Source organism: Sceloporus occidentalis, unplaced genomic scaffold, assembly GCF_023333645.1.
Source record: "Sceloporus occidentalis isolate IW3139 unplaced genomic scaffold, rSceOcc1.0.p SCAF_3, whole genome shotgun sequence".
Taxonomy (NCBI): Eukaryota; Metazoa; Chordata; class Lepidosauria; order Squamata; family Phrynosomatidae; genus Sceloporus; species Sceloporus occidentalis.
Window position 1 is genome coordinate 6,730,513 of NW_028316983.1, and position 26,156 is coordinate 6,756,668.

The following is a 26,156-nucleotide window of genomic DNA, read 5'->3' on the forward strand; positions in this document are numbered from 1 at the left end:
TTGCTCCCAGTGGATTTTCAGGCCACATTCACAGTTCTGGTTTTGAACTTCCTCAGCCCTTTATGACTTAAAATCCAGGCATTTCTGGACCACCTATCTCCATGGTTATCTGTCCATACAATAAGATCTCCAGTGGAGAGGAATTCTCTGGCAATGGAAGATTCCACCCAGGGCTTGTCTACATGGGTGATTTACCTCTCGGGCTTGCTGCATCCAGTTTACGTGAGGCAGTCAGGCCAAAACCCTGAATTGGATCCTGGCCACCTTCACAACACCCGCACCCAATTTGGGGATTCCTCCCCCTAACCCACATTTGAATAGCTCATCTTCTGCTGTGGTTTTTTGTTTGTTTGTTTTGATGAACAGGGACCATTTAGGAAGTGGGCTGTGAGAGCTGAAAATCCACAGCAAAAGAGAGCAGGTGAGGGAAGAATCCAGAGGAATTTGGGGCCAGAATACTCAGAGGGCAGTTGCAGAAGCAGTCACTTGCACTGGTATTCAGTATTGCATACAGGTTTATAACCTAAGAGTTGCAGATCTCTACCTAACATACAGTGGACCCTCAATTTACATGGGGCAACTGCTCCACACAGAGACACACACACCAAAGAAATACCACAGGATTTCAAGTCCCGTTGTTTTAAATGGCGGTGTGTTCCCGCAAGCATGCACACCATTCATTTAACAGACTTGTCCATGTGACGTCAAGTCCATGTATGGCGAGCCTGTGTATGGCATGGGTGCGCTGTATTCAGTAAGACTATACTGTATAGTCTTATTGTTAACCCATATAAATTATAAATGTGGAGGAGGTTTGTTCAGCTCCTGATTGGGACTCAAGGAGGATGATATTTCCACCTCTCCTTCCAGTGAGCTAGGCTGCAACAAAGACTTGCAACAGGGGTGCTGCTTCTGATTGTCCTGGGTGGGAATAGACCTCCTTCACCTGATCCAGCAACTGGCTCTTAAGGGAGGGAGGAGTAGCCAGGAGACATTACTTAGTTGTTGTGTGCCTTTGCATTGTTTCCCACTTACATCAATCCTAAGGTAAATCTATCATAAGATTTTCTTGACTAGCTATCTTTGGAGGGAGTTTGCCTTTGCCTTCCTTTGAGGCTGAGAGAGTGTGACTTGCCCAAAGTCACCCAATGGCTTTCTATGGCTGAATGAGGATTCAGACGACAGTCTCCAGCATTGTAGTCCAGCACTTAAACCACTACACCACACTGGCTCTGAGTTACTTAGTTCTTTCTCCTTAACTAAGTAGCTGATCAGGGATTCTCCCTTACTGTCCTTTTGGCACCAGATGAAGATATCTTTTTTTCTTCTAAACCATTTGAATAAATCCAGTTGACTGTTTTTATGCCTCTGTGGTCTTCCAGCTTTGTGGCAGGGGTGGTGGCAGCGAGTCACATGGCATTGGAATGACAGGTGTGAAGCATGTTACTGAAAATGCAGAAGCCATTGGTGGTCAAAACCAACAGTAGGTTAATAACTGGACCATTGGTTGAATCTGTGCAAAGTTACTTCACATGCTAGATGGAACTGGGATTGCAATAGATACAAGAAAATAAACAGAAGACTTTAATCATTAGGAAATCCTCCACGGAAAATAAAGCATCACTGAAATGCAGTGTAATAATAAGAATTCCAGTATCCAGCTCTAACACACAAATATCTGGAACACAAAAAGTGTGTGAAGAGAACCAAATGCGCTGCAACTAATGTCTCCCTCAGCAGTATATAGCTTGTTTTGCTGCAATTATTAGCCAAAAGCAAAGTAAGCACCACGCCTGTGGGACACATAAACAGAGTAATTGTGTTTTAGCAGATGCAGAGGAACCAAAGTGAGAAGAAATAAAGATGTTGCTTGGCATTCAGTATTGCTGTTAGGAATTCGTAACCTAGAGTTACAGATCTATAACTGCTCTGTATTCAATAAGACTATGTAGTGTTACTGTAGAACTATGGAAATGCCCTCCCCAATCCACTTTAGCAACCAGCAGCTGGATTTGGTGAAGAAGGTCCATTCATCTTCTGATCAGGGCAAAAAGAGGATGATGTTTCCAGCCCCTTCTGGTGAGTGAGGGTTGTGCACAAGCACTTGTGACAGAGGTCACAAGAGGTCCTGCTTCTGATTGTTATAGCCCAGCAGGAATAGATTGGAAATGCCATCCTCCTCCCTGCATCCTGCTTGCCCACTGACCAGACAACCTTTGCCTGATCCCTCTGCTAGCTGTTAAGATGCACTGGGCTTGAAGATGTTAGGGTACATTCACACTGTAGAAATAATGGAGCTTGACACCATTTTAACTGTGATGGCTCCATCCCAGAGGGGTGCTCTTTGGTAGAGTACACTAAACACCTCATAGAGCCAAAATCCCAGGATTCCATAGGATGGAGCTTCAAAGGTCTAAAGTGGTGTCAAACTGTTTTATTTCTTCAGTGTAGATGCACCCTTACCTATGCAAACAGAACTAAGTACTTGATGTAAAATATTTGTGAATCTTTTTTAAATTGCTCTGCCTTACCAGTGAACAGTTGCTTTACTCAGCTATTCTAGAGAGAGGGGGAGTGTGTGGGCTTGCCTGTATACATAAGTCTGTGTGTGTGTGTGTGTGTGTGTGTGTGTGTGTGTGTGTATACACATGCACACTAACTATGCCTGCCTGCCTCTGCCTGCCTGTCTATCTACAGAAACACACACACATATTATTTTTCTTGCATTGTGGAGGGCTCCCACATAAAAAGAAAATAGTTGGGTTTCTGTCATTTGTGATGATCTTGTTTCCACTCTGGTAAACTGTGGAGAATTCCAAGTATCTTGCTGCTACCAAATGAATTGTGGTACTGTTTTTACGGACTGTCTTTACTGACACTTGTACACCGCTTTGATCTTGGGAAAAGCGGTTAATAAATAAACAATGTATTATTATTATTATTATTATTATTATTATTATTATTTTTATTTGTATCCCGCTCTTTGCCCAGAACTGGGACTCAGAGCGGATGCAGTGCGCCCATGCCATACCCGGCTTTAACCTTATGTGCAAGGCAAGCTGCGGCAGGAATGATAGTGCCTCCATTGCTTTCAGTGGGGCTTAAGCATACACAATTTTAGCTTATACGAGGGGGGAGGGTCTGGAACAGATCCCCCGGATATAGAAAGGGCCCACTGTATATGCATACATGCATGCATACCTGTATATAATTTAGTAAAATTAATAAAATCATGGTTTATAAAAGTATCAGAATAAAGGATGATGAGTTAGCATTGTGTGGTGGCTTGAGTGTTGGACTAAGATTGTGGAAGCCCGGGATCTGATTCACTCCTCGCCCGTGGAAATCCACTGGTTGAACTTGAGCAAGTCCACAGTCTCGCAGCCTCAGAGGAAGGCCTTGGCCAATTGGTTGGCAAACCTCCTCTGAAGAAATTTGAGCAAGAAGGTCCTACACGTCAGGATCGATTTGAAGGTACCCAAAAACAACAGTCCTCAGCAGCTAGTTTCAGTTCCTCTCCTGCCAGGCATGGGCTCTTTTTGCTTTCTACAGTCCCTTTGTAGCGGCTTCTGATAGCCTTCCCTTTGTTTCTGCCAGACGGGACGCCGACCTAGACCAGAATGATGGGGAAGAAGATTTCTATTACACTGAGCTGGATGTCAATGTGGACTCCCTGACGGACGGTCTCTCCAGCTTGACGCCCGTCTCCCCAACTTCCTCCGTGCCCCCTGCCTTCCCCATCATGGAGGAGATTCCACAGACCCCTGCCATTCCCTTTAAGCTGGAGGATTCTACAGTGCCTCACCTGAGCCAGTTGACACCTGTAACCACATTGAGCCAATCAGCACCTACTAGTCTGTGCCACGTCCAAAGTGACCACGCGTACCAGGTACGTCCCAAAGCTAGACATGCATTTCCGGTACAGGTTGAGCCTTCCTTATCTGAAATGCCTGGGACCAGAAGTGTTTGGGATTTTGGATTCTTTCAGATTTCAGAATACCTGTATTTGCATATAAGTACATAATGAGATATCTTGGAGATGAGACCGTTGTCTAAACACAGAATTCATTTATGTTTCATATACATCTTATACACATAGCCTGTAGGCAATTTTATACATTATTTTAAAACAGTTTTGTGCATGCGGCAGTTTGTGTACACTGAACCATCAGAAAGTAAAAGTGTCACTATGAAGTCGAAGGCTTTCATGGCCAGCATCCATAGTTTTTTGTGGGTTTTTCGGGCTCTGTGGCCATGTTCTAGAAGAGTTTAATCCTGACATTTCGCCAGCATCTGTGGTTGGCATCTTCAGAGATTCTTTGAAGTTTCACCAGCATCTGTGGCTCTGAAGATACCAGCCTCAGATGCTGGCAAAATGTCAGGAATAAACGCTTCTAGAACATGGCCGCATAGCCTGAAAAACCCACAAAAAACTAAAAGTGTCACTATTTCAGCCACCTGTGTAGACAGTTTAGGATTTTGGAGTGTTTCAGATTGCAGATAAGGGAGACGACGTGTACCAAGAACCTGCAAGTCGGATGTCATTTGTTAACCCCTGTCCTTATAAGTTAGTATAGTTTTGGTAGAGGTAGATAAAGGTTTTGTTAGCTTGTTTGTTTGCAATATTTGAAGTATTTGCTATGTTGTGACCCTATATTTGTGTTTTAAGAAATTTGTTTGTGTTTCAGTGAAACTATTTTAAAATAAATAAAGAAAAGAAAACACATCTGCCAAATGTCAGAGTCCATACTCTGTACAGCCAGCCCAAATCGCAAGGTGACAGAATCTCATCTGCTTGTCTCTAGGAAATTTGCACACTGGCTTCTGGTGCCTTCTGTCTCAGTGGAGCTGTTGCATCTTCTCTGGACTTTATGGCAAGCCTTCAAGGAGATAGTCCATAGGGAAGGACTTGTTTGGGGGAAAGGGTTCAGGATGCTGAATAGTTCCTTTTGAAAGTTTCAGTGAAAACGTGAAGGAGTTTCACTGCCCAACTTGACATAGAAATAGCTGGCCACCGCCTTCTGCTGTTGTTAAATGAAGTGGGGGCAGCTACCTTTGTGGGTACAGAAATAGTTAGCTGCCAAGTTTCCCAGCCAGACTGATCACAGTGGCTGGGAGACTCTGGGAGTTGTAATTCAAGACAGAAAGAAGAAGAAAATCTTTTCCTAAGTGCGTTTTTTAAATTACTATTTTTTCTTTTGTTTCCAGGCTGCAGGTCCTGCTGGTACAGTGGTGGATTTGAAAGCTCCCTCCTCAGGCATGGAAATCAGCATATCATGGCAGCAGCCAACCTTTTTCTCACCCCCTTTGTCCCCTGTCATTTTTAAAAACCCCTCGGTAAGTAGCAAGAGGACTCTGCAAATAAATGCCTCCTCTCTCATTTGGAAGGAGGCATGTGCTTGCTATGAATGGGATTTCCCCCTTAAAAGGCTGGAATCATGCAGCCTCCAGATGTTGTTGGACTCCAACCTCTTGCAGCTCAAGCCACTTTAGAGAAATGCTGAGAGCTACAGTTCCACAGTAGAGCCAGCATGGCATAGTGTTACTAGGCTCCGATTCTGGAGACCAGATTCCTGCTCAGCCATGGAACCGACTGGGTGACCTTGGGCAAGTCACATGCTCTCAGCCTCACGGAAAGGCAATGGCCAACCTCCTCTCCTCTGAACAAATCTTGCCAAGAAAACCCCATGAGAAGTTTGCTTTGGGGTCGCCATAAGTTGAAACAGACTTGAAGACACACACACACACACACACACACACACACACACACACACAGAGTATCACAGCATCTGGAGGACTTCATTATTTTTGCTTAATATCAAGCACCCTTGACTACATCTCTGTCTTATTCACAGGGGGGAAGAGTCACTAAATGTTGAATGGCAAGTTATTTAGCTCTCCTTTCCTACTTGTCTAAAATTATGAGGCTAGGTATTGCAACTAACAATCTCCATAACCACAAACAGCTGGGGTAGTAGCACAAGGTAGGACCTTCTCAGTGGCTTCTTATGGACTCTGAAACTCCTTTCCTAGAGAGGCTGGAATAGCCCACTTCTTACTGGCCTGATTCAGAAGTCAGACTTTTCCTTATTAATTTATTTCCATGGGATCTTGAGAACTAGCGATCTTGTAAAAAAAAAAGCTTTTAAGAGAGTGCTGTACTTTATTTATTTATTTATTTATTTATTTATTTAATATGCTGCCTTTCTCCCAAATTGGACCCAAGGTGGGCTCACAAAAGATGCTTAAAAACAACAATATTGCTTTAAGCGTGCTGTTTTTTTTAAAATTTCTCTTTGTCATTTTAACTATCTTTTAATTTTTTAAAAAAAACTATTGCTGATAGTTTAATGTTGATCTTTTCTATGTTCTAACTATGCTGTCTTTATTTTAAATTGTAAGCTGCCTTAAGCTTCAGTTTTGGGGAAGAGGCAGGGGATGATGATGGTAGTGTTGGTGGGGGTGATGATTATAGCAACAACAGTAGCAGCTGCCATGCCCTCAAAGAGAGTCCAAAAAAGGACGAAGCTGTGTTATCTCCAACAAACCAGTTGTAATAGTTTTCATCTCTACCAGGGGTAGGTATTTTGAAAAGCTAATGTCTCTTAATTTGTCTCTCGGAGACTAAGCCCACCCCAAAAATATTTTGGATTACCTTGGCGGTAACTCATGATGATCTGTTGTTGCCAGCAATATTCATGGCCCACCATGCCAGCTATTGTGGGGATTGCAGCTAATCTTACAAAGGAGGATGGAGATTAAGGGACAGATGACCCATGACATTTGTATCCCTGCTTATTGAAAAGTCCCGGCATTTGGGCCCTGTAAGCTGTGATTCTGCTACGATGCTGCTGCTGCTTTTGCTACCTAGTGCCCAGTGTTGTCAGGCTGCTCCTATGGTTTCTTAGGCTGTACAAGTGAGACTTTTATCCATGCCTTATGTTCTTCTTCCATTTCCCCCAGGGCTGCTTAACTCCCATCCAGCCTGCTGATCTAGGAGAGAAACGTCCACAGGCCCCTTCTGTGCCCATTGCCAAAGGACACCCATTAGTGTCCTCTTGCATGCCAAAGCCAACAACTGGCACTCGGTAAGTGGATCAGTTCTTCTCATTTTACTTACCTCCTCCTTTTTCTTCTCTCTAATACAAAGCTGAGAAGCTGTGGAGGATTCAGGAGTCTTTCCCTGCTGTTTTCTGGGGCCTTAGATATACCAAACTCTCTCAGACATGTTGTTGACTGCCGTCAAGTTGACTTCGGCTAATATTAGTATTAGTATTTGTATTATTTTATATCCCACCCTTTTCCCAAAACTGGGACTCGGAGTGGCTCACAAAATTAAAAAATAGTACAATTAAAAGCATACAAAAATGGTACATTAAAATAAGAATTAAATATTACAGTATTAAAACAAATTACATGTTAAAAGAATAAAATACAGTTAAAAAGATAAACATTGGTTCTCAATCTTTGGGCCTCCAGATGTTTTGGACTTCAATTCCCAGAAGTCCCAATCAGTTCAGGAATTGTGGGAGTTGAAGTCTCAAAAATCTTGAGGACCAAAGGTTGAGAACCACTGGATAAAAATGTGAAAATAATATTTGAAACAATACAACCTCCTAGTACATGCTTTCCAAACTTTCTGTTTTAGATGCCTGTCTGAACAGATAGGTCTTAGCCTGATGGCGGAAGGCCAACAAGGGGGAGCGGGGTGACATTGCTTTGACTGCCATGGCTCAGTGCTATGGTATTCTGGGATTTGTAGTGTGGTGAGATAATTAGCCATCTCTGTCAGAGAGCTCCATCAAACTACAAATCCTTGGGAGCTTAGTCCTCATGCACAGTTGAGGATGTCTGCTCCAAATTTTGCTGTACTTCTTTTTTAGGAAGCCCCGGGGCGAGGCCAAGAAGTGTCGAAAAGTGTACGGGATGGAGAACCGCAACATGTGGTGCACAGCTTGCCGCTGGAAGAAGGCTTGCCAGCGGTTTGTCGACTGAGCCGTCGTCTCGCCCGTCCGCACTGCGCTGAATCTTGGTGCACACGTTTTGCACTTTCTGTGCCTTCCAAACCCAACCTCCTTCATCGTCTGCCCTCCTCTCCTTCCTGGCAACTTCACCGCTGCTTCCTCCTCCTTGCACAGAAGAGAGGGAGCGGGTGGGTTTCCCATCTATGCCTTGACTCAGGAAGAAGGCACAATGGGTGCAGATAGCAATGGTGGTGGGGACTTTGCAAGAAGTGGGGGGGGGGGATTGGGGCCTTTCCCTGGCTTTGTGACCTTCGTGGAGCAGCTATCCAGGATTATTCAACTCTGCGACTGGAGGCTTAGGTTTTTCAATATTCTTGTTTTTTAAATACCCGCCACCAGTTTTTGATGAACTAACAGCAGCTTTGTCTGCTTCCGCACATGTGAGGATTTTTTCCCGCCTTTCGGGATTTCTTTTTTTCTCCTTTGAATAAGCTATTTCTTTTCCTATCCCTTCCCCCGTTTCAATGGACTCAGCCTTACCTCCTTTCCTGCTTGGCATCCCACAACCTTTTTGGGGCAAAGGAGAATTAGCAACACCCTCTTGCAAGGTTGGCATGGGAAGGATTTGGCTGCTGAAGCCAAAAAGCCCAAATGAAGCCAAAGGCTGCCTTGAGTGGAAAGGTGAGCAAGAGCTTACTGAGAATACAGACCTCCTTGGCTTTATCCTGGTTATTTTTGAGCCCCCCCCCTTTTTTTTTTATTTTTAAAGTTTTTGTGTTTGGGACTCATGACAAACAATGAAGCAGGTGTTGGAAGGAAATCTCCTTACCTTCAGTTTTCCTTTATTGGTTGCAACAAGCTCCTCAAAAACGGAATTTTCTGTGCTGGTTTTAAACCTGAAGTTTGGAACTGAGATGTCTATCCGAGGACACAGATATGTGAATGGAAGAAACTATCCGGGGTTTGTGAAAACTGACTGTTTTTATTTTCCTCTTCCTAATTTCTTGTTCACTTTTTCTTCCTCCCCACCCCAGTGCCTGGACAAGAAGGCTCAGTTATAGGAAATATTCAGACTTTGCAACCTGGTCTAAAAACGGCCCCATGGTGGAATAAATGCCTTGGTTCCTTGCAAGGAATAAGCTATGCACTGGATGGTCTGCCTTGTCTTTTCGTACAGAGCTGGACTGAATTTGCATTAATAAGTTACAATGACCACACAAAGGAACACTTCGACTTCCAGATGTGCAATCCCAGACTCAAATTTAACATGCTAGGCAGGGGAGCCGGGAGATGGATCTGAAGCAGATTTTGTCTCGGCGCTGGATCTGGGCACCTGGGCAGAGAGTGCCGTGCCAAAAATTCGCCTCACTGCTAGTTCTGGCTTGAATTTGAATCTTGGAATCAGGATTTTTTTTTTTCAAAAAAAAAAAAGAAAGAAAGAAAATTGCATAGCTATAGATACAGATATGCACATGTATACATGTCTGAGTTTTCACAGCAGGAAATCTTGCCAAATGTTGAACGTGGAAGATTGATTTTGTTTTGCTTTTCTACCTGTCTAAAATTATGTGGGGTTTTTTTGGTGGGAGTGGGGATGGAAATCAGCTTTCTGTTTGATTTGGTCTGCCGTTTATGAGTCAGGTGGGGTCAGAATTCAGGAATGATGTGCTCTTGGGCACTAACATGCACCAGATGTTAGATCAGGAGTGGAAATTAGGGAGCCTTCCAGATGTAATTGACTGCAGTTCCCAGTAGCCCTGGCAAGGAAAGGTATGAATTGCTGCTCTGCAATATCTGCAAGACCCCATGATTCCCACCCCTGGTGGTAAATCTTGAGTAAGTTCATTGGAGCCCAAAGGCTGTGGCTTTAAATAGAGCCTGTCTAAGGCACCAGAGTCCCTACTTGCACAAATAATCCAGGGTGAGTTTTGCACAAGGGTCCCTGGCCCCTAAAAAAGAGGTAATAGTTGGGATCTCTGTTGCATTCTTGGTACAGAATAGGGCCTGCAATTGGAGAGTACCTTGCATTGCCATTGTGCCCTGTACTCTATAGTCACTGGGAGGAAATTATGCCTAGAATGGAAATTACACCTAGAAGTATTGCACACATATTGGTTTCTGATCAAGATGTTGTCCATTTCCATAAATATTGAGCTAGGCTGTTTTACTTACACACACACACACACACACACACACACACACACACACACACACACACTCTTTCCTTTAACAACTGGCTGTGGATTCCCAAATAACCCAATTAAGCTTTTCTACTTTTTGTATGTGTTCTGGTTATTTTGATGGCACACAATCCAATCCTATAGCTGTGTTTTGTGTAACTAAAGCAGCTATTAATCAAGGGTGAGGGAAGATAGTCATTGTAACATTTTGTGGATATGAGTGGAAATCCATCATCTGAAAAGAGGGGTTGTGAGGCACAATTGACCAGGAGGTGCACAAAGAGAGAGCCACACTTGTGCCCCTGTTTGTTTCAGGGATGCATACCTGATATTTCTTTTCCAATGGACTATGTTTGTGACATCCTTCCCTCTGGCCTCAATAGCTTTTGGGAATAACATCTCATCGGACTGCCACTCTTTGCACTAAACCAAACTGCAGAAGTGTCTTTATTTTTTTAAGAAATGCATTCTGTTTAAGAAAATGGGAATTTTTAGTAGCAAAGCTTGGTATGTTTTTTAAAAGCACGGCCTTGTGCAAAAGTTTCAGGTTTGGAAGGGGGTGGGGTGTTGTCTTGCATCTTTTGAAAAGACTCTTCTGATCACTTGGTGGTTTTGTTTCTTTGCTTACCCTCCTCAAAATGTAGCATTTGATCATAGTCTGGAAAGAAGACTTTGGAGGAGTACAAAGTCACCCCTCCAAGCTCTGCTCTTGTTCCCTTACAAGTGCAGGAAATGTTTTTTATCAATCTTCCTTTTCTTAATCTTTCTTCAAGTAAGTCACATTTCTTGGGTCACTTTCACGCAACACATAATAGTACTTGTGACCCCACTTTAAATGCATCCTATGAGAATCTGGAAGGTGTAGTTCAAGGTAATATAACAAGATTATAGAAGGGTCTCTAAAAGGTACACAACACCTACTACATGGGGGGATTAGTCATACCCAATAAAGAAGTGAACATCAGTATAATACACAACATGAGAAATCTTAACCAGTCAATGAACAGTGTAACCAAAGCACATATAGAATGTTGTTTTGTCCATTTAAATCATTTCCCACTCATGGTGATCCTAGCAGACAATTATAGGGAAAACCTGAATATAATGCAGGTTGAGTCTTCCTCATCTGGACTTCTGAAATATTCCAAAATTGTCCCCATGAGCTGCTGAGATAGTAACACCTTTCCTTCTGTTGGTTCAGTGTACACAAGCTTTATATTATCTTCAGATGATGCATATAAGGTGTATACAAAGCATAAATCAATTTTGAGTTTAGGCTTGGGTCCTATTTCCAAGATATATAGATGCAAATATTCCAAAATTTGGGGGTGGGGGGGGGGAATCTGCAATCAAAACTTCTGATCCCAAGCATTTTGGATAAGCAGCCTGTATATAGAATAATAATAATAAATTTCTATTTCCCGCCTCTCCCTGCGGATCGAGGCAGGATCACAACAGTATCAACAATACAAAATGCACAATAGAATAAAAACAGTATTATTTAACAATACATACAATGCTCATCAGCCAGCAGTGTTGCTGTAGGTGAATTAAAACATCCAAATCATCATCTGTTTCCACATTATCAAATTGGAGTGGGAATATTTAACTAACAGGTCGAGTGGCTATGCCCGCCAGAAGAGATCCATCTTTAATGTCTTCTTAAAGGCTTCTAGTGTGATAATAAGACGGATCTCTTCCAGTAAGTTATTCCATAATTTAGGGGCCGCGTCTGTTAATGCTTTGTGGGAAGTAGTGACCAGTCTGGTTTTTGTGTATTCCAGCAATTTCTTCCCTGAGGTTCTGAGAGTGCGAGGCGGATTGTGTAGGGAGAGGCGTTCCCTTACAGCAAACAATAAACATGAAATAAATATATAAATAACAATAATACATTCAAAACACAAGTCAATGATAGGAATAAGCAGCTATAAGAGTTTGCACAATGGGCAGAGTCTTCCAACATTTACATCCCATCTTACAGCTGCTTATCCCTATTGAAGGTCTTGTGGTTTGAATATATTGAGATTATATATATATATCATTTTCACTGTTTGCGGTCTGTATTATATATATTACAATCAGGCTTTCTATATGATTAGTATATTCTACATATGTTTCAGTTGTTTTAATTATTGACTGGTTGTTGAGAATTCTCATTTTGTGTATTTATATTCATTTCTGTATTGGGTATGATGGTGTAATGGTTTGGGTGTTGGTCTAGGACACTGGGAGACCAGGTTTCGAACTCCGGCTTGGCCATGGCAACCCATTGGGTGACCTTGGACAGGTCATGCTGTCTCAGCCTCAGGTTGGCAGTGGCAGCCCCCCCCCCCCCCTTTGAAGAAAACCCTATGATAAGTTTGCCTTGGAGTTGCCATAAGTTGGAAACAACTTGAAGGTGCACAACAACAGATCCCCTTCCTGAGTGTAGAAGGTGTTGTGTAGTTTAAGGTAAAGACACTAGAGCTCTCTAGCTGAGAATTCTAAATTATGTAAAGTTACAAAGTCCAGGATTTCATGGGATGGAACCATGGCATTTAAAGTGTATTCTCTGAAGATGCCAGCCACAGATGCTGCCAAAACGTCAGGAATAAACTCTTCTAGAACATGGCCACATGGCTCAAAAACCCACAAAAAACTATGGATGCCGGCCATGAAAGGCTTCGACTTCAGACTAATCTCTTTCTAACTAACCCAAGCAGTTCTCCTGTTGCCATTTCCTTTTAAGCTTTGTGTCTGCCGTCTCCTGGCTGAGCTGGGATGGACAAAGTCCTCATTGCTAAGATTGTTGTTAATGTTAGAAGATAATCGGCCCTTTCCCCCGTATCCCTTCCCCCTTTTCCAAGTTGCCTTTGGGAAGCAGAGCCTATGCAAGAGTGTAGTAAGGGGACGATGGTGGAATAAAAGCATTGCCCTGCAGATAAGATGTTTGCCCCCTCAAATGAAAATCCCCTTCAGTTCTGAAATGTCTAGCATTTATAACCTTAAAAATGCAGTTTAGGCATCCAAAGAACAATGGAATAACCATGACAAGCTTGGATATACATGAGAGAATCCCATGGGGGGGGGTTATAAACAAGCGTGTAAGTATACAAGGAGTTTTGTTAGGGTTGTTCCATTGCTCTGTTATTTGGGATACTGTAATGGAGGTGGGTGCTGATTTTTCTTTTTTTGGTTATCCAAAGAAAAGGGGCAGGCAAAGTGACCAAGGGAATGCAAACACAGTAAATAGAATTGCCAGGTGCAAATCTTTTTTCAGTGTCTCACTTTGCTAGAAATTTTGGGGAGAGCAATTCCTGTATTTTCCCCTCTCTTAGCTACACTCCTGATCCAATTCATACTTGCTTCCCCCCAGTGGGTTGTGTTGAATGTGAGTAGACTTCTTGGTAAGGCTTAGGATGGCATTGCACCGCAAGCAACTCTCTGTGTGTGTGTTTTGTGTGCATTTCTGTTCGGGAAGCTTTATTTTATATATATAAATATATATACAAAGCAGCTTTTGAATCTGTAAAATGCTTGAGATGATTATTTTTTAAAATTGTATGAGATCTTGCAAGACAGACCAAGACTGCAATCCTACATTGTAAGGTGCCGTTTCTGAGCAAGCGGGTATAGAATTGTGCTGCAAAGGTGTGATCCTAATGGTCAAAACAACAAGGTGATAACCTAAACCTGAAATGAAACGGTTAAAGAATCAGAAAAGTCAAGGGGAAAATATGTTAACAAAATAAAACATAAAAATAATTCTAATGCCTAAAATACATTCAAATAGTGCAGTGACAAAGAATTCCCTTATATCAAAATATACAGTGTATGAAAAATGCAAGAATGCATGTAAAATCATTTATTATTTGTTATTAAAAGAAAGAATGTCTTAAAATCCAAATGCATTTTGACATATGTCTTCCTTTGCTAAAGCAAAGCTAAAAAATGGGAATGTAGTAAAGTGAATTAGTATATAATTCACATATGAGCACACCATATTGTAAAATAATAATCAAACATATACCTGTAAAATAATAAACAGGTATTTCTGTGATAACCGCAGAGTGATCATCCTATTACCAAAGAGTCATCCAGTACCTGTAAGTAGGATGGATCTGGTTTATAATAGAAATATAATGTTTTGATATAACGGAATTCTTTGTCATTGCACTATTTGAATATATTTTAGACATTAAAATTGCTTTTATGTTTTATGTTGTGACCCTAATGGTAAGATCATTGGGAATTAGCCTTTTTGAAAGGCTTTGGTTGTATGCAAAATATACACTTACTAAATTTAGGAGAACTATTGAGCACATCTTGGAACATATGCTATTTTGGATTACAAGACCCAGAATCCCCCATTGGCCATGCTGGGTGCAGGATTCTCCGAGTTGGACTCCCAAAAACCCATACAATTTCCCCAAGCTTTTCTTAGTAGGATGCAAACACGGCAGCCGTAGGTTCAAAATGGTCATGTGAAAGTACTTTTTCCTTGGTTGTTAATTTCAGAGGGTGTTTTTACCAGTGCTTCTGCTGTAGCAAGAAAAAGGTGAGATTATTGTATTCTTGACATGCTTGGTTTTTATGTCCAAAAAATCAGTTTATGTGGGACCATGCACACTGTTTTGGCCACCATCTTATCATCTCTGTTCCTGATCCCCTCCGATGGTATATAATGGATGATGAAGCAGCATAATCTGGCCCCATATTATGGGGATCTATTCATCCTTTGATTTGTCTTGAATTGGGATGACGCCTCCCCTCTGTTTTATACAGGCAGCTATTTTGAGGCTGGAGGTGAGAACTAGATTTTTATTCCAGACTGTGGTGACATGAGACACCTGCCCTAAAGCGTATGGGCAAAATGGGCAAAAATGATGAAATATCAAAACGAAGTGGCTAAAAGTCCACCTCCTGTTTTGATTTTTTAGGTTTGGGGGAAGTGTTTAATGGCAAAACCTGTTTTGTGCAAAAAAAAAAATGGTGAAATTTATTTAGGTGTTAATTCACTATTCAATGTTTTATTCAATAGGTTTGCTCTAGTTGGGACTAAACTAATAGGATTCAGAAATTGCCTTCAGGAATTTCAACAAGGAATAATCACAAATAGAGACTGCAGTTCAACTATGTTTGAATTCTACCTTAAATTTGAGAGATTTATTAGTGATGGTATCTTAGTCCTGAACCAGAATGTTATTCTGAATCTTCACTGCAGATATAATCCAGGTTGACACCGGTTTAACTGCCTTGGCTCAATGCTATGAAATTCTGGGATTTGTAGTTTTGTGAGCTATTTAGCCTCAGAGCTCTGGCGCCACAGCAAACTATAAATCCCAACATGCCATAGCATGAAGCCATGGCAATTAAAGCAGTGTCAAACTGTATTATATCTGCAGTGCAGATTCAGCCCGTTACCATAAACCCATTTTTGGAGAATGCAGCAAATGTCTGAGAAGAAGGAAGTTAACTTGGCCAGTTTCCTGGCAGATACCTCGCTTTTATGCTAGCAGTTGCAAATGGGTTAGCAAGTTTGCACATGACAAGAGTAGAGTGTCCCAGCTTTTCATGTGATGGTGGCATAACAGTCTGTAAATGTGTAAGATTAAGTTTTAAGCCAGCCAGAGTATTAGAAGATCACCTGAATCAAGTGGATTTGCAAAGGTCTCCCACCAAAATAAAATTTCTAAAAGCAGTCTCCCAAGATTTTTATTGAATTTTGACAGCTGGTTACAGATAGATTTGGGAATGGCCTTTAAAGTCTGTCCATTTGGATGACCTTGTTTCATTTCCAACTTAGGGTGACCCCAAGGCAAACCTATCATGGGCTTTTCTTGGCAAGATTTGTTCAGCGGAGGTTTGCCATTGCCTTCCTCTGAGGCTGAAGGAGAGTGACTTGCCCAAGGCCACCCAGTAGGTTTCATGGCTGAGCTTCCGCCAGACATTGACTTGAGGATCGAGCTGGAGGAGCTACAGATGCCTAGTGGAGTGTTCTCTCTAGGTCCTTCAGTGCGATTTTTGGTTACAGATGACCACAGAATTGCACTGGAGGACCTAGATATTCCTAGAGAGAACATATTAATAAAATCCGTAAATAATCAAAACCGCAAAAGTCAAAGCTGCAGATGTGGAGGGATGAGTGTATTGTACAAAAATAGGGCCCTTTTTTTCCGGCCGTCGTTGCTGATGCTGCCATAGGAGTTGACGTTTGCCACAACAAGGACCAGAAAGTTTGGTATATGGAGCCTAAGAGCCAAGATATTTACCTTTGCCTCCTGGTCAAGCTCTACAGATGTCTTGCTCAACAGACCAATGCCAAGTTTTATAAATAAAAGTTAATAATAATAATAATAAGTTCAACAAGGTGATACTCAAGCGGTGGTTCATGAGCCACACCAGTAGGCCATCGTTGGCCATATCCCGCATGATCCGTAAGATGAAGCTCCCTGGGTGGAAAAACAAAACTGCTGTTGTAGTGGGTACAGTAACAGATGATGTCCGAATCCAGGAAATCCCCAAATTGAAGGTTTGTGCGCTCAGAGTATAAAAATAGGAACTAAAAAAATTCCCAATATTTGCCAAAGCAAAATAATTTTTTTAAAAAGAACCAAGAGGAGGAGAGGAAACTAAAGCAGGATCTTTTTGTTTGCTATGGGGTTGCCCTAAGTCCAAGGAGACCTGATGGCACAAACACATGGGAGTTTATCGCACTGGGGCTGATTTTGGCATTATTTAAAGCGCATTTAAAGCATGCTGCTAATGAAGCGGAAATGGCGAGTAATTGTGCAAATGATTCTCACACAATTGTACAAATAAAGCAATATAAAAAATGCATTGTCACTGAAATCCCAAAAGTAAAAAGATATGCATTAATGCTTCTTTGTGATCACTTTAATGGCAGGTTTTGTGCAACGTGTGAAATTATTATGCAATTTTCCTGGGATATTCATGGGATAAACTCCCAGTCTCCTTCGTGTGATAAACTCCATGGTTGGGAAGTTATTTAAGCAAGCTGTCATGCAAGTCAGACAAATGCATCCCTGCGTGTGTGGTCAAAGGCTAAGCTGCGCTAAAGAATTTTGTCTTTTCAAAAAAACTCCAGGATGTTATAAATTTGCAAATGATGTTTGTTGTATTGACTTTTTGTTCACGCTCCAGGCACATCAGTTTTGGAGGAAGCCTACAGATCAATTTGAGCAGCTTTATTAGATATTCAGGGAACAAAACAATTCCCCCCCCCATATTTTTTGGGAAAAGAATGCTTTTGTTTTGGTCTTTCTGGGCTCAGAATGAGAGAATCTGGTTGTTTTCAGAGAAGGGGAATTCCCAAAAGCCAAATCTTTGGCTGTTTGAGCCCAGCAAACTGTTTTGCTCCAGTGTCATCAAGAGCAGCAGCAGGCTTGAGGAAAACTCAGTGAATGCCAGCTGATAAGAACCAAGTCTACTCTCCTGATCAGCATTAATGTAGATTGTCTTCTCCTCCAAAGGAGAGACTTGCCAAAGCTGGTCTGGCTGGCTTAAAGCTCAGTTATTCTTACACATTTACAGTCTGTTATTCCGTCATCACATGGAAAGCAGAGACACTCCCTTTGGCAGGGAGCGGCATGTAGTGTTTGGTTTAAAACATGCACATGCCTAGATCTTTTTGGCCACTATCTCAGAAAGGGACACCTGTGAGAGAATAGGTGGGGCTGAGTGGCACAACCAAGATTAAACGTGGCAAAAAGAAAAAGGGAAACATTTAGAATTGGAACAGGAAGAGACCCCATGGGTCATCTAGTTCAACCTCATTCTGCCATGCAGGAAGACACAGCACTCCCAACAGATCTGGCGGTCCAGCCCCAAACCTCCAAAGATGGACACTACCACTCTCCAAGGCAGCATATTCTGCTGACAAACAGCTCTTAGCATCACAAAGTTCTTCCTAATGTTTAGGTGGAATCTTGTTTCTTGTATCTATTGCTCTGGGTCCTATTCTCTGTAGCAGCAGAAAATAAGCTTGCTCCATCAATATGGCATCTCCTCAAATATTTAAACAGGGCTATCATATCACCTCTTAATCTTCTCTTCTTCAGGCTAAACATACCCAGCTCCCTAAGCTGCTCTTCATAGGGCATGACTTCCAAACCTTTCACTATTTTAGTGAGATACTACTTGCATGGCACAGGACTCTAGCAGGAGTAGTTTAGATGCAGACCTCCAAGCATGTAATGTAGGACAATGTCTTTTCTTGTTTCTTTTTAAAAAGGATTCTCCTGGGATTGAAAGGCTCAAGCCCCCCTAAAATGTGAAAATACCCAGTAGAAGGCATTTGGGGACAGATTCAAGCATCCTCGGTTTGAAAATGTTGAAAAAATATATAAATTCTAAAAAGCAAACCTTTGCTATTTTATATACCAGAAGCCCTTTTACTATTCCATTGTATTTAATGGGACTTGAGCATCCATGGATTTGGATAACCATGGGGGTCCTAGAACCAAACCCTGGTGGATACCAAGGGCCCACTGTTCTGCTTTTCTAAATGGAGGCTGCAGTTAGCTGTTAAGGCAAATATTACACTCGCTTCACTTGGAGGCAAAGGGATGGGGTGAGGTAAAAATGTGACAGTTAAGTAATAGAAAAACAATTTTCAGATGGTGTTGATCTGCTTTCCATGCCAAATGAATGCCATAGAGCAGTCAGGACTGTCAAACGGGATCAAATAAGAATTCTGTCCCCTCAAATGAAATTTTCCTTCAGTCCCCAAATGTCTAATATTGCAGAGTGGGATGCTGAAAAAGTTTCATGCTTTGTTGTGTGCTTTCAAATGACTTGCAGTGATCCGAAAGGCAAACCTATCAACAGGTTTTCTTGGCCAGATTGGTTCAGGGGGGTTGTCTTTGCCTTCTTCTGAGGCTGAGAAAGTATGACTTGCCCAAAGTCATTCAGTGGGTTTCCATGGCTGAGGAGGGATTCGAACCCTGGTCTCCAGAGTTGTAGTCCAACACTCTAAACACTACAGCATCCTGGATCTCATTATAAAGGGTACTAATGGTTTTTTTGTTTTTTTTAAAAAAGAGACACCTTTAGCAGCAGTATTTCAATTTTATTCAAACAGACTGTTGCAAATTTCTCTATGCTAATTCCATGACATAGCAAATATAATCAGACAGGCAGGCCTGGCATGTGAGATATATATATATATATATATATATATATATATATATATATATAGTGTCATGGTTACCTGAATTACACTGACAGAAAATCAGTAGAAACTCAGGTAGATACTAAGATCTCCCCATAACCCTAACTTTCCCCCTTCCAATATTAAACATTTTAATAACAAACACAGGTTTATTATAATATATAAAGTCAGTATAATATAGAATATTTGTGGCAAAAAAAAAAAAAATCAGTGTCCAAACACTGTCCTTCATTTGTTTGATTTCATTATTTTCAGGAGACAGGTTTAAAGCACTCAGAAAAATAAATATATATATATTTATGAAAGGAGACTCACTGCACCTCTAACCAGGAAGAAATGTTTTTAAAAGGCAGAAATCCAAACCACACATTTAAGATTCTAGAAAATCAAAAATTAACAAAACCATTCAACATGGATTTCTTAAAATTTTCACGTTTCACAGAATGAATGGACTAAAATAAGAATACAGTATTTTCAATATTGCAAAGGTTTCCTCCTCCATTTTCTGTATTTTTAAAAAATTGGAGCTGCTTTGTCTCTTTAATAATAATTTTTATTTGTTTTAAAAACGAAAATGTACAAAACTGGAAGCATGAAATCTATGTTGGGAAGCCCAATATTTTATCTGAAGGTGGCTCTGTTTTGCCCAGATATGCTAAATTCAGATGCAGAAGCAAAACAAACAGGGTTTGAAATCTGGAAGTAACCTCCCTGTGTTGGCTTTGTTTAACATCTCCATTCACTGGAACAAGAAAAGTTCCCGGTATATGCACACACACACACACACAATGTTTTTGCCCATAAAATCCCACAAAAATTCCCTGCCTTCAAAATAATAATAATAATAATAATAATAATACACAGTCCTCAAAGGAGGCAGAAAAGGGAATGAAACGATCAGTCCTTCATCACCTGGTAAGCAAGCTGTTGGACCTGTCTAAGTTATTTATAAACCCTGAATTCTCTCCCAGACTTGCTGTGTGCTGTTTATATTATGCAAGCCCAAAATCCCAAATCGTGTCTGAATTGTTTACACAGTGGCTTACCTTTGCTCCAGATTTTCCAGAAAACCCAGCAATGACGGCCAGCTCCTTTCCATGGAGTTGGTCACCTTGCTTTGACCTCAGAGCAGTTTGCATCCGCAGTGGCCAGCTTGCAGGGACCGTGTGAGAAGGCTGTCACCCATTGTTCGCCAAAAACATGGGGCAGGTAAGAGGGGGATTTGGAGCCAGAATACTCCAGGAACAGCCCAGAATATTCTGGCAGATGTAGATCAGCCCTTTGTCATAAAAAATGGGAGGCAGCTGTTAACAAGTCTGTATGAGATCAGACAAGTCTCCTTCCTTGGCCAGCAGTACAATAGCTATAGACCAATTCCGCCCTAAACCTGTCTGGAGTCTCACTCACAATCTGTCAAGATGGCTCCTGCTAAAACTCCTTCAAAATGGATGCGAGAATGTATTACCTTTCCTTCCGCCAGGGGCATGTCCATGAACACCTTGCTGGGAGAGTGTCCATTTGAGGCAATCGAGAAAGATGCAAAAACCCTACAGTAGATTCCTTTTCACTCTGCATTTTAGACCACAGGCGAGTCGATCGTATGGTCTAGATCACAAAATATGCAATGGCAGAGAAGAGGTGGTGGTCAAGAGACCAATAAACAAATTGCCCCATCCCCCCTTCTACAGGACACTTTCTGCACTTTTAGTTGATGTGGTAGCAACAAGTGAAACTGATCCCATAGTAAGCCAACGTTAGAGATATGCCAAATGGGATAGCAGAAATCCAACTCGAGTCAGAGGGGTAGAACAATGGGATGCCTTACAAACTCAAGAATTCCTATGTTTAAAACAGTCCTATTGATGACTAGCTGCAGAACTCCCCAAACCCTGATGTCCTTAATTCCAGGTAAGAAATGGTGTCCAAAATCTCCAGTATTTTTAGAGCCACCAGTGAAACATTACCAACTGAAAACTACAAAGCAAAGTCTCTATTTTGTATTCTGCACAGTGGGCTGAACCACTGAGCTCTCTCCGTCATTTAGGAAAGTACACAATAGTCCAACCCCAGAATATTGCTTTTCTAGTTAAATTATAATAAGCCTTTACAACAAATTAAAAGGCAAGAAGTCTCACAGTTCTGTAAAAATGATTCCTTTCTACCCTATCACCTTTACTGTCCCTCAGAGATGATTTAAAATTATTTGGTTAGCCACGCTGTGTTCTCTTAAGCAAAGCCATGGTTCACATTATTTTCACAGCATTCCTCATCATGTTCTAACAGCCGAACATACCACAGGCACTTAATTTAACTTTTCTTTAGAAAAGACTAAGTGTGACTTCAGAAAAACTGTCTACAATACTGCTCTACAGGGTATGTAAAGTATAGGGATATGGCAAGCTAAGATGTGGAAGAAGTGAGATGAAATGGACAAGAAAGAGAGCTGTACAGCAGAACACAACTGGTGCATTTACTTCCCAGTTCTCTCTGTTGTATCCCAAGGAAGGAAGTTGAAAAGTGGAAACAGTCGTACTGTTCAGCAGAAGGCATTTTAGTATCCAAAGGTCACAAAAAACTATCTTCTTTGGATTTGTAAAAGCTTGATGTGATGTTTTTCTGGAGGAGGAATGTGCTGTCCCTTTTTACAAACAATATTTGGGGTTATCTTGCTTGCTTTGATATCAGGGGGTCTACAGATACTAATTTTTCAGAGTCCACAACTGTGGACTTATATATTATATTAGTTATCAACCATTTCCAACAAATTGTGTTTGCAGGTTTCTGCATCACTTCAAGCAGAGAGTGTACTTGAATTTTAAAATGAGATCGGAGCATCCTGAACAGTACAGCTGTCTTGCAGCATGTGCCTGTAGGCACCTGCGTTCCTATTAAATAGTATCAATTTCAAGCAACACAGGTAGACACACCCTAAATCCCTCTAACAAATGTGAAACCATTTTACAGCAGGTTCATTGATACACTGGGTGGGCGCGTATATCTAACTTTTTAAAAAACACCTCTGTATCTAATCATGCAGCCCCTTGGAGAAAAACAAAACAAAATACAGCACTTGTGATTCCAGATGCCTCCCTCAAGAACTGACAATGCCAGAATTTCTGCTTGATGATCTTGTGAATTTCACCTCCTCCTCTACTAAAAGTGAAGTTGCAGTTAATGTCTCTGCTCCTTCACTGTGACTTGCCAATATTCATTACATTCATATGGTTCCAAGATTCAATGCTAGATTAGGGAAGCGGTACAGAACAGACTTTAATTGTTCTTCAGAAATGTTATATGATCTAAGAATTCTGTCTCCCTTAGTCCAGAAAATAATGACAAAATTAAAAATTAGCACCTTTTTTTGGCTCCCTGGTTTTGTAGGTTGCTTCTTGTAAAAGGTTTGAAGCTTAATCATTCTTCATAGTTTATATAAATATATGTTCTACAGCCCAAAAAAAGCAGTGAGCGTTTTTTGTTAAAAAATGCTGCCCTCCCCTAATGAAGCAGCAGAGGTACAAAAGGATAGAGGCTAATTGGCTGCTGAAATGCTGCCTCAGAAAAGTAGCGCTAACCAATCAAGAACCAAACCACTCTTCAGTTTTTAGAATCAAGACCTGCCCTGAGATCTTTGTATGGGGGGATATAAATATTTTAATAATAAATAAATAAAAACACTTTTCTGTAAATGTTCTGGGGGGGAAAGGCCTGCTGCTAGGGATGGAACCAGAAATCTGGTTGCTTGCTTAAGTTCAGAAACTGCTTTTTTAAAAATGTAGACCTATGAAACAATCCAGAGAAGACCAAAGGAGCTAGCACATTTTCTCAAGGCTGCCAATGACACTTGGTTGCCTGAAGTGGAAAATCAAATGGAACTTTGCCACTTATCAATTCATGGGTTTCCCTTATGCCATTGGGCAGCTCCTCAGTTAGTCTCAAATGGGGCTTACACAGGATTCCTGGTGCATTGTGCTGAATGGGGCAGCTGTTCATCACCCACTTCTGTTGCCTTTAACAGCACTCAGAAAATTGCTACTAGGAGAAGCAACCTCACAGAGCTACCTTGGATTGTTCTGATGGTGGACTGTGCCATGTTTGAAGTCCCCACAATCCCCTCTGACCTGCTAGATGGAAGAGCAAGGATTGATACAGCTGCCATGGAAAACGAGAGCTTCCAAAATCTCTCTCACACACATGCACACACCACACACTCTATAGAATTGACAAAGCAGGTGGTAACTAGGCCTCCTGTATCGGCAGGATGCTCAATTGAAAAACTGCATATACCATTGAATAAGAAGAGCAAGACAAACACACTGAAAGAGAAAAAAGTGCATTGATGTAACCAGACCATGAGGGGGCACTTTTGCACCATGTATTCCTGCATCTTCTCCCATCAAGAACCAAGCTGTGGATTTGGGCATCCTATATTTCAAATGTCAGTAGGCCAAATTAATCCTTTTATCAAATGACCTCAGGGCAAGAGTCTTCTTTTCCAGTGAAGGCTGCAATACCCCGAAAGACATTATTCAAGGGGAAATCCTTAAATCCTCCCTCTTGCTTTGTTTACTCCTGGTAACCTTGTTACCAAATCCCTTGCTGTTGGCAATAACAAGTTATTTTAAAAATGTTTTTATAATTATTGTTTGGAAAGCAAGGGTTCTCTGCTTTTGAAGCTGACAGTGGAAAAATATTTGAGGGAGGAAACTCCACGCAGCCTGCATTCAATCTGAGTGACTCCCACTGAAAGACAGGGATAATTTTTCGCCCCGGCACAACTATGGGCAAGGAAGTGGTACCATCACAGGAAATGTTTACTGATACAGTCTCTGGATGGAACAGATAAAGAACTTGTTTTCCCTTCTGCTTTTTTTTAAACCACCAGGCACAAAAGCCTTTGTCTCAGTGTACAGAACTACGTGCGTTTTTTCCTTCTCTTCCCTGTCCCAGCCTAAGAAATCCAAGTGAAATCCTTGTCAGTCTCTCCAGAGTTCTGATGCTCCTGTGGAGAGGCAACATCATCTTTGTCATCTTCCAAGATCACATCATCTTGTGAGATTTCTATGTCGTCCTTCCATTTTATGTCATTGTCATCTCCTATGTCTTCATCTCCTTCTGCCTTGAGGTCCTCAGCATCTTCCATGTACTGGCTTTCTGTGCCATACAGTTCTTCTGGTGATCCATCTCCTCCACTCGTGTCTAGGCGGCCGGCCATGCCTTGCCCAGAACAATCTATGCAAATGCCATGGCGCCGGGAGCCATGCTTGATCCCCACACTGGCTGCTGACATGAACACTCTGTTGCACACTTTGCAAACATATTTTTTGTCTTTGCTGTGAACCTTGAAAAGGGGAACATATTAGGAGAAAACAGTTAGCACAGGTAGATTGGCAGCTAGCCCATACTGCACCAAATGCTGGAATACGTGTTTTTTTTCTTTTTAAGAACTGATTTTTTTTTTCATTTAATTTTTCCATTCTGTTCAAGCTGATTTTCTTCTGACAATCATGAAGAATGGATGCAGGAACATTTGAAATCAATAATAATAATAATAATAATAATAATAATAATTATTATTATTATTTATGTTTCCCCGCCTCGAAGCGGGGTTACAGACTAAAATAAAAGTGCAACACATCACAACACCGGGTTCAAAACTGGGGTGGCAATGTCACTAACTTGTATTTTGAAATGCTTACAGCTGATCTGAAATTGTATCTGAAATTGTATAGACAATTTTTAAAATAACTGTACTGTGTAATTGTTATATTGTTGATTTTTGTATTGGTCAATGACCGAATAAATTTTTTACTTTACTTACTTACATTACTTACTTGTATTGTTCTTTGCTATCTTTTTAATGGAACAGCAATGGCTAGGGTTTTCTATACTTGACAATGACCTCAAAAGTTGAAAATCCCATTTTTGAATTACAAGTGATTCAGGGAGCCCCAGAAAGTCATGGAGCCAACATAGGTTTTGGATTTATCAGTGTGGGCAGAACTGATTGACAAAAATGGATAAACATCATACGGTTGGTTTTGTACAGCTCCCAGGACTGTTCATCACTGTTTAGTTTAAGCTGGGAACTGGAGTCTGCTCTTCTTATGCCAGCAGCAAAGACTATTTTATTAAATAAGACTTCCTAATTTTAACTGGTTGGGACAGAAGGATGTTTAATGAATGTGCTGTATTTTTTACTGTGTTTCGAATGTGTTATTAACTGTTCTAAATTAATGGTTTAATTGGGTTGTTTGTTTGTTTTTAAATACACCATATATTAATTTAGCTAGTGTTTTAACTTACATTTTGGGTGCCATATTGGAAGAAAACCAGATAGACATTAAATAAATAAACAATAAATAATAAACTTCATCGTTTTAACACCCCCCTCCCCCCCCCGAATGTAAAGTTTCTTATTTGTCTTGAACCTCAGAGGTAAAACAGCAAATAAATAAAATGGTGACTTTTTACATGTTTTGGAAGAGTGTGTGCATGCCTTTGCTTTATATCTGTACCTCATGCAGGATGCTTCTTGTTTTCAAATGTCAGCAAGTTACACTGGATGATAAAGCAGTCTGCCTCTGTAACTTAAGAGATGAAGCGGGGTATCTGAAATTCTGTTAGTATAGTAAATTCCTTTCTCTTGACAAAGAAGAAGAACCACCCTGACATGTGCACAACTGTAGCTGGAGGAAGCTCTTGGGCTACCAAATGGCATAAGGCAAGCCTACCCAAAGGACGCAAATCAAGGAGTATCTCTGGGAGCAAACAGTCCCATGACCAGATGGCTGGGCACTCAACCGAATGGACAAAGCAGGAAGGCCATGGGGTTTTGGCTAC

General features: G+C 41.2%; 2 protein-coding genes across 5 annotated transcripts in view; one reads left to right on the forward strand and one right to left on the reverse strand.

Annotated features, from left to right (window-relative positions):
• SLC2A4RG (SLC2A4 regulator) overlaps positions 1-13,657 on the forward strand; it is a 46,025-nt gene extending 32,368 nt beyond the window's left edge. The window contains exons 6-9 of one of the 2 annotated variants that reach the window (XM_089513546.1): positions 3,598-3,889; positions 5,209-5,337; positions 6,964-7,088; positions 7,884-13,657. In XM_089513546.1, the coding sequence (XP_089369672.1) occupies positions 3,598-3,889; positions 5,209-5,337; positions 6,964-7,088; positions 7,884-7,995 (658 nt within the window). In that variant the 3' untranslated portion in view covers positions 7,996-13,657. The remainder of the gene's footprint in view (positions 1-3,597; positions 3,890-5,208; positions 5,338-6,963; positions 7,089-7,883) is intronic. The other variant, XM_089513547.1, reaches the window with a different exon arrangement.
• An 8,815-nt stretch (positions 13,658-22,472) lies between these two features.
• The window catches only part of ZBTB46 (zinc finger and BTB domain containing 46), a 100,072-nt gene continuing 96,388 nt past the window's right edge, over positions 22,473-26,156 (reverse strand). For all 3 annotated transcript variants that reach the window (XM_089513548.1, XM_089513552.1, XM_089513550.1), the window contains one exon: positions 22,473-24,654. In XM_089513548.1, coding sequence (XP_089369674.1) covers positions 24,265-24,654 — 390 coding nt within the window. In that variant the 3' untranslated portion in view covers positions 22,473-24,264. The remainder of the gene's footprint in view (positions 24,655-26,156) is intronic.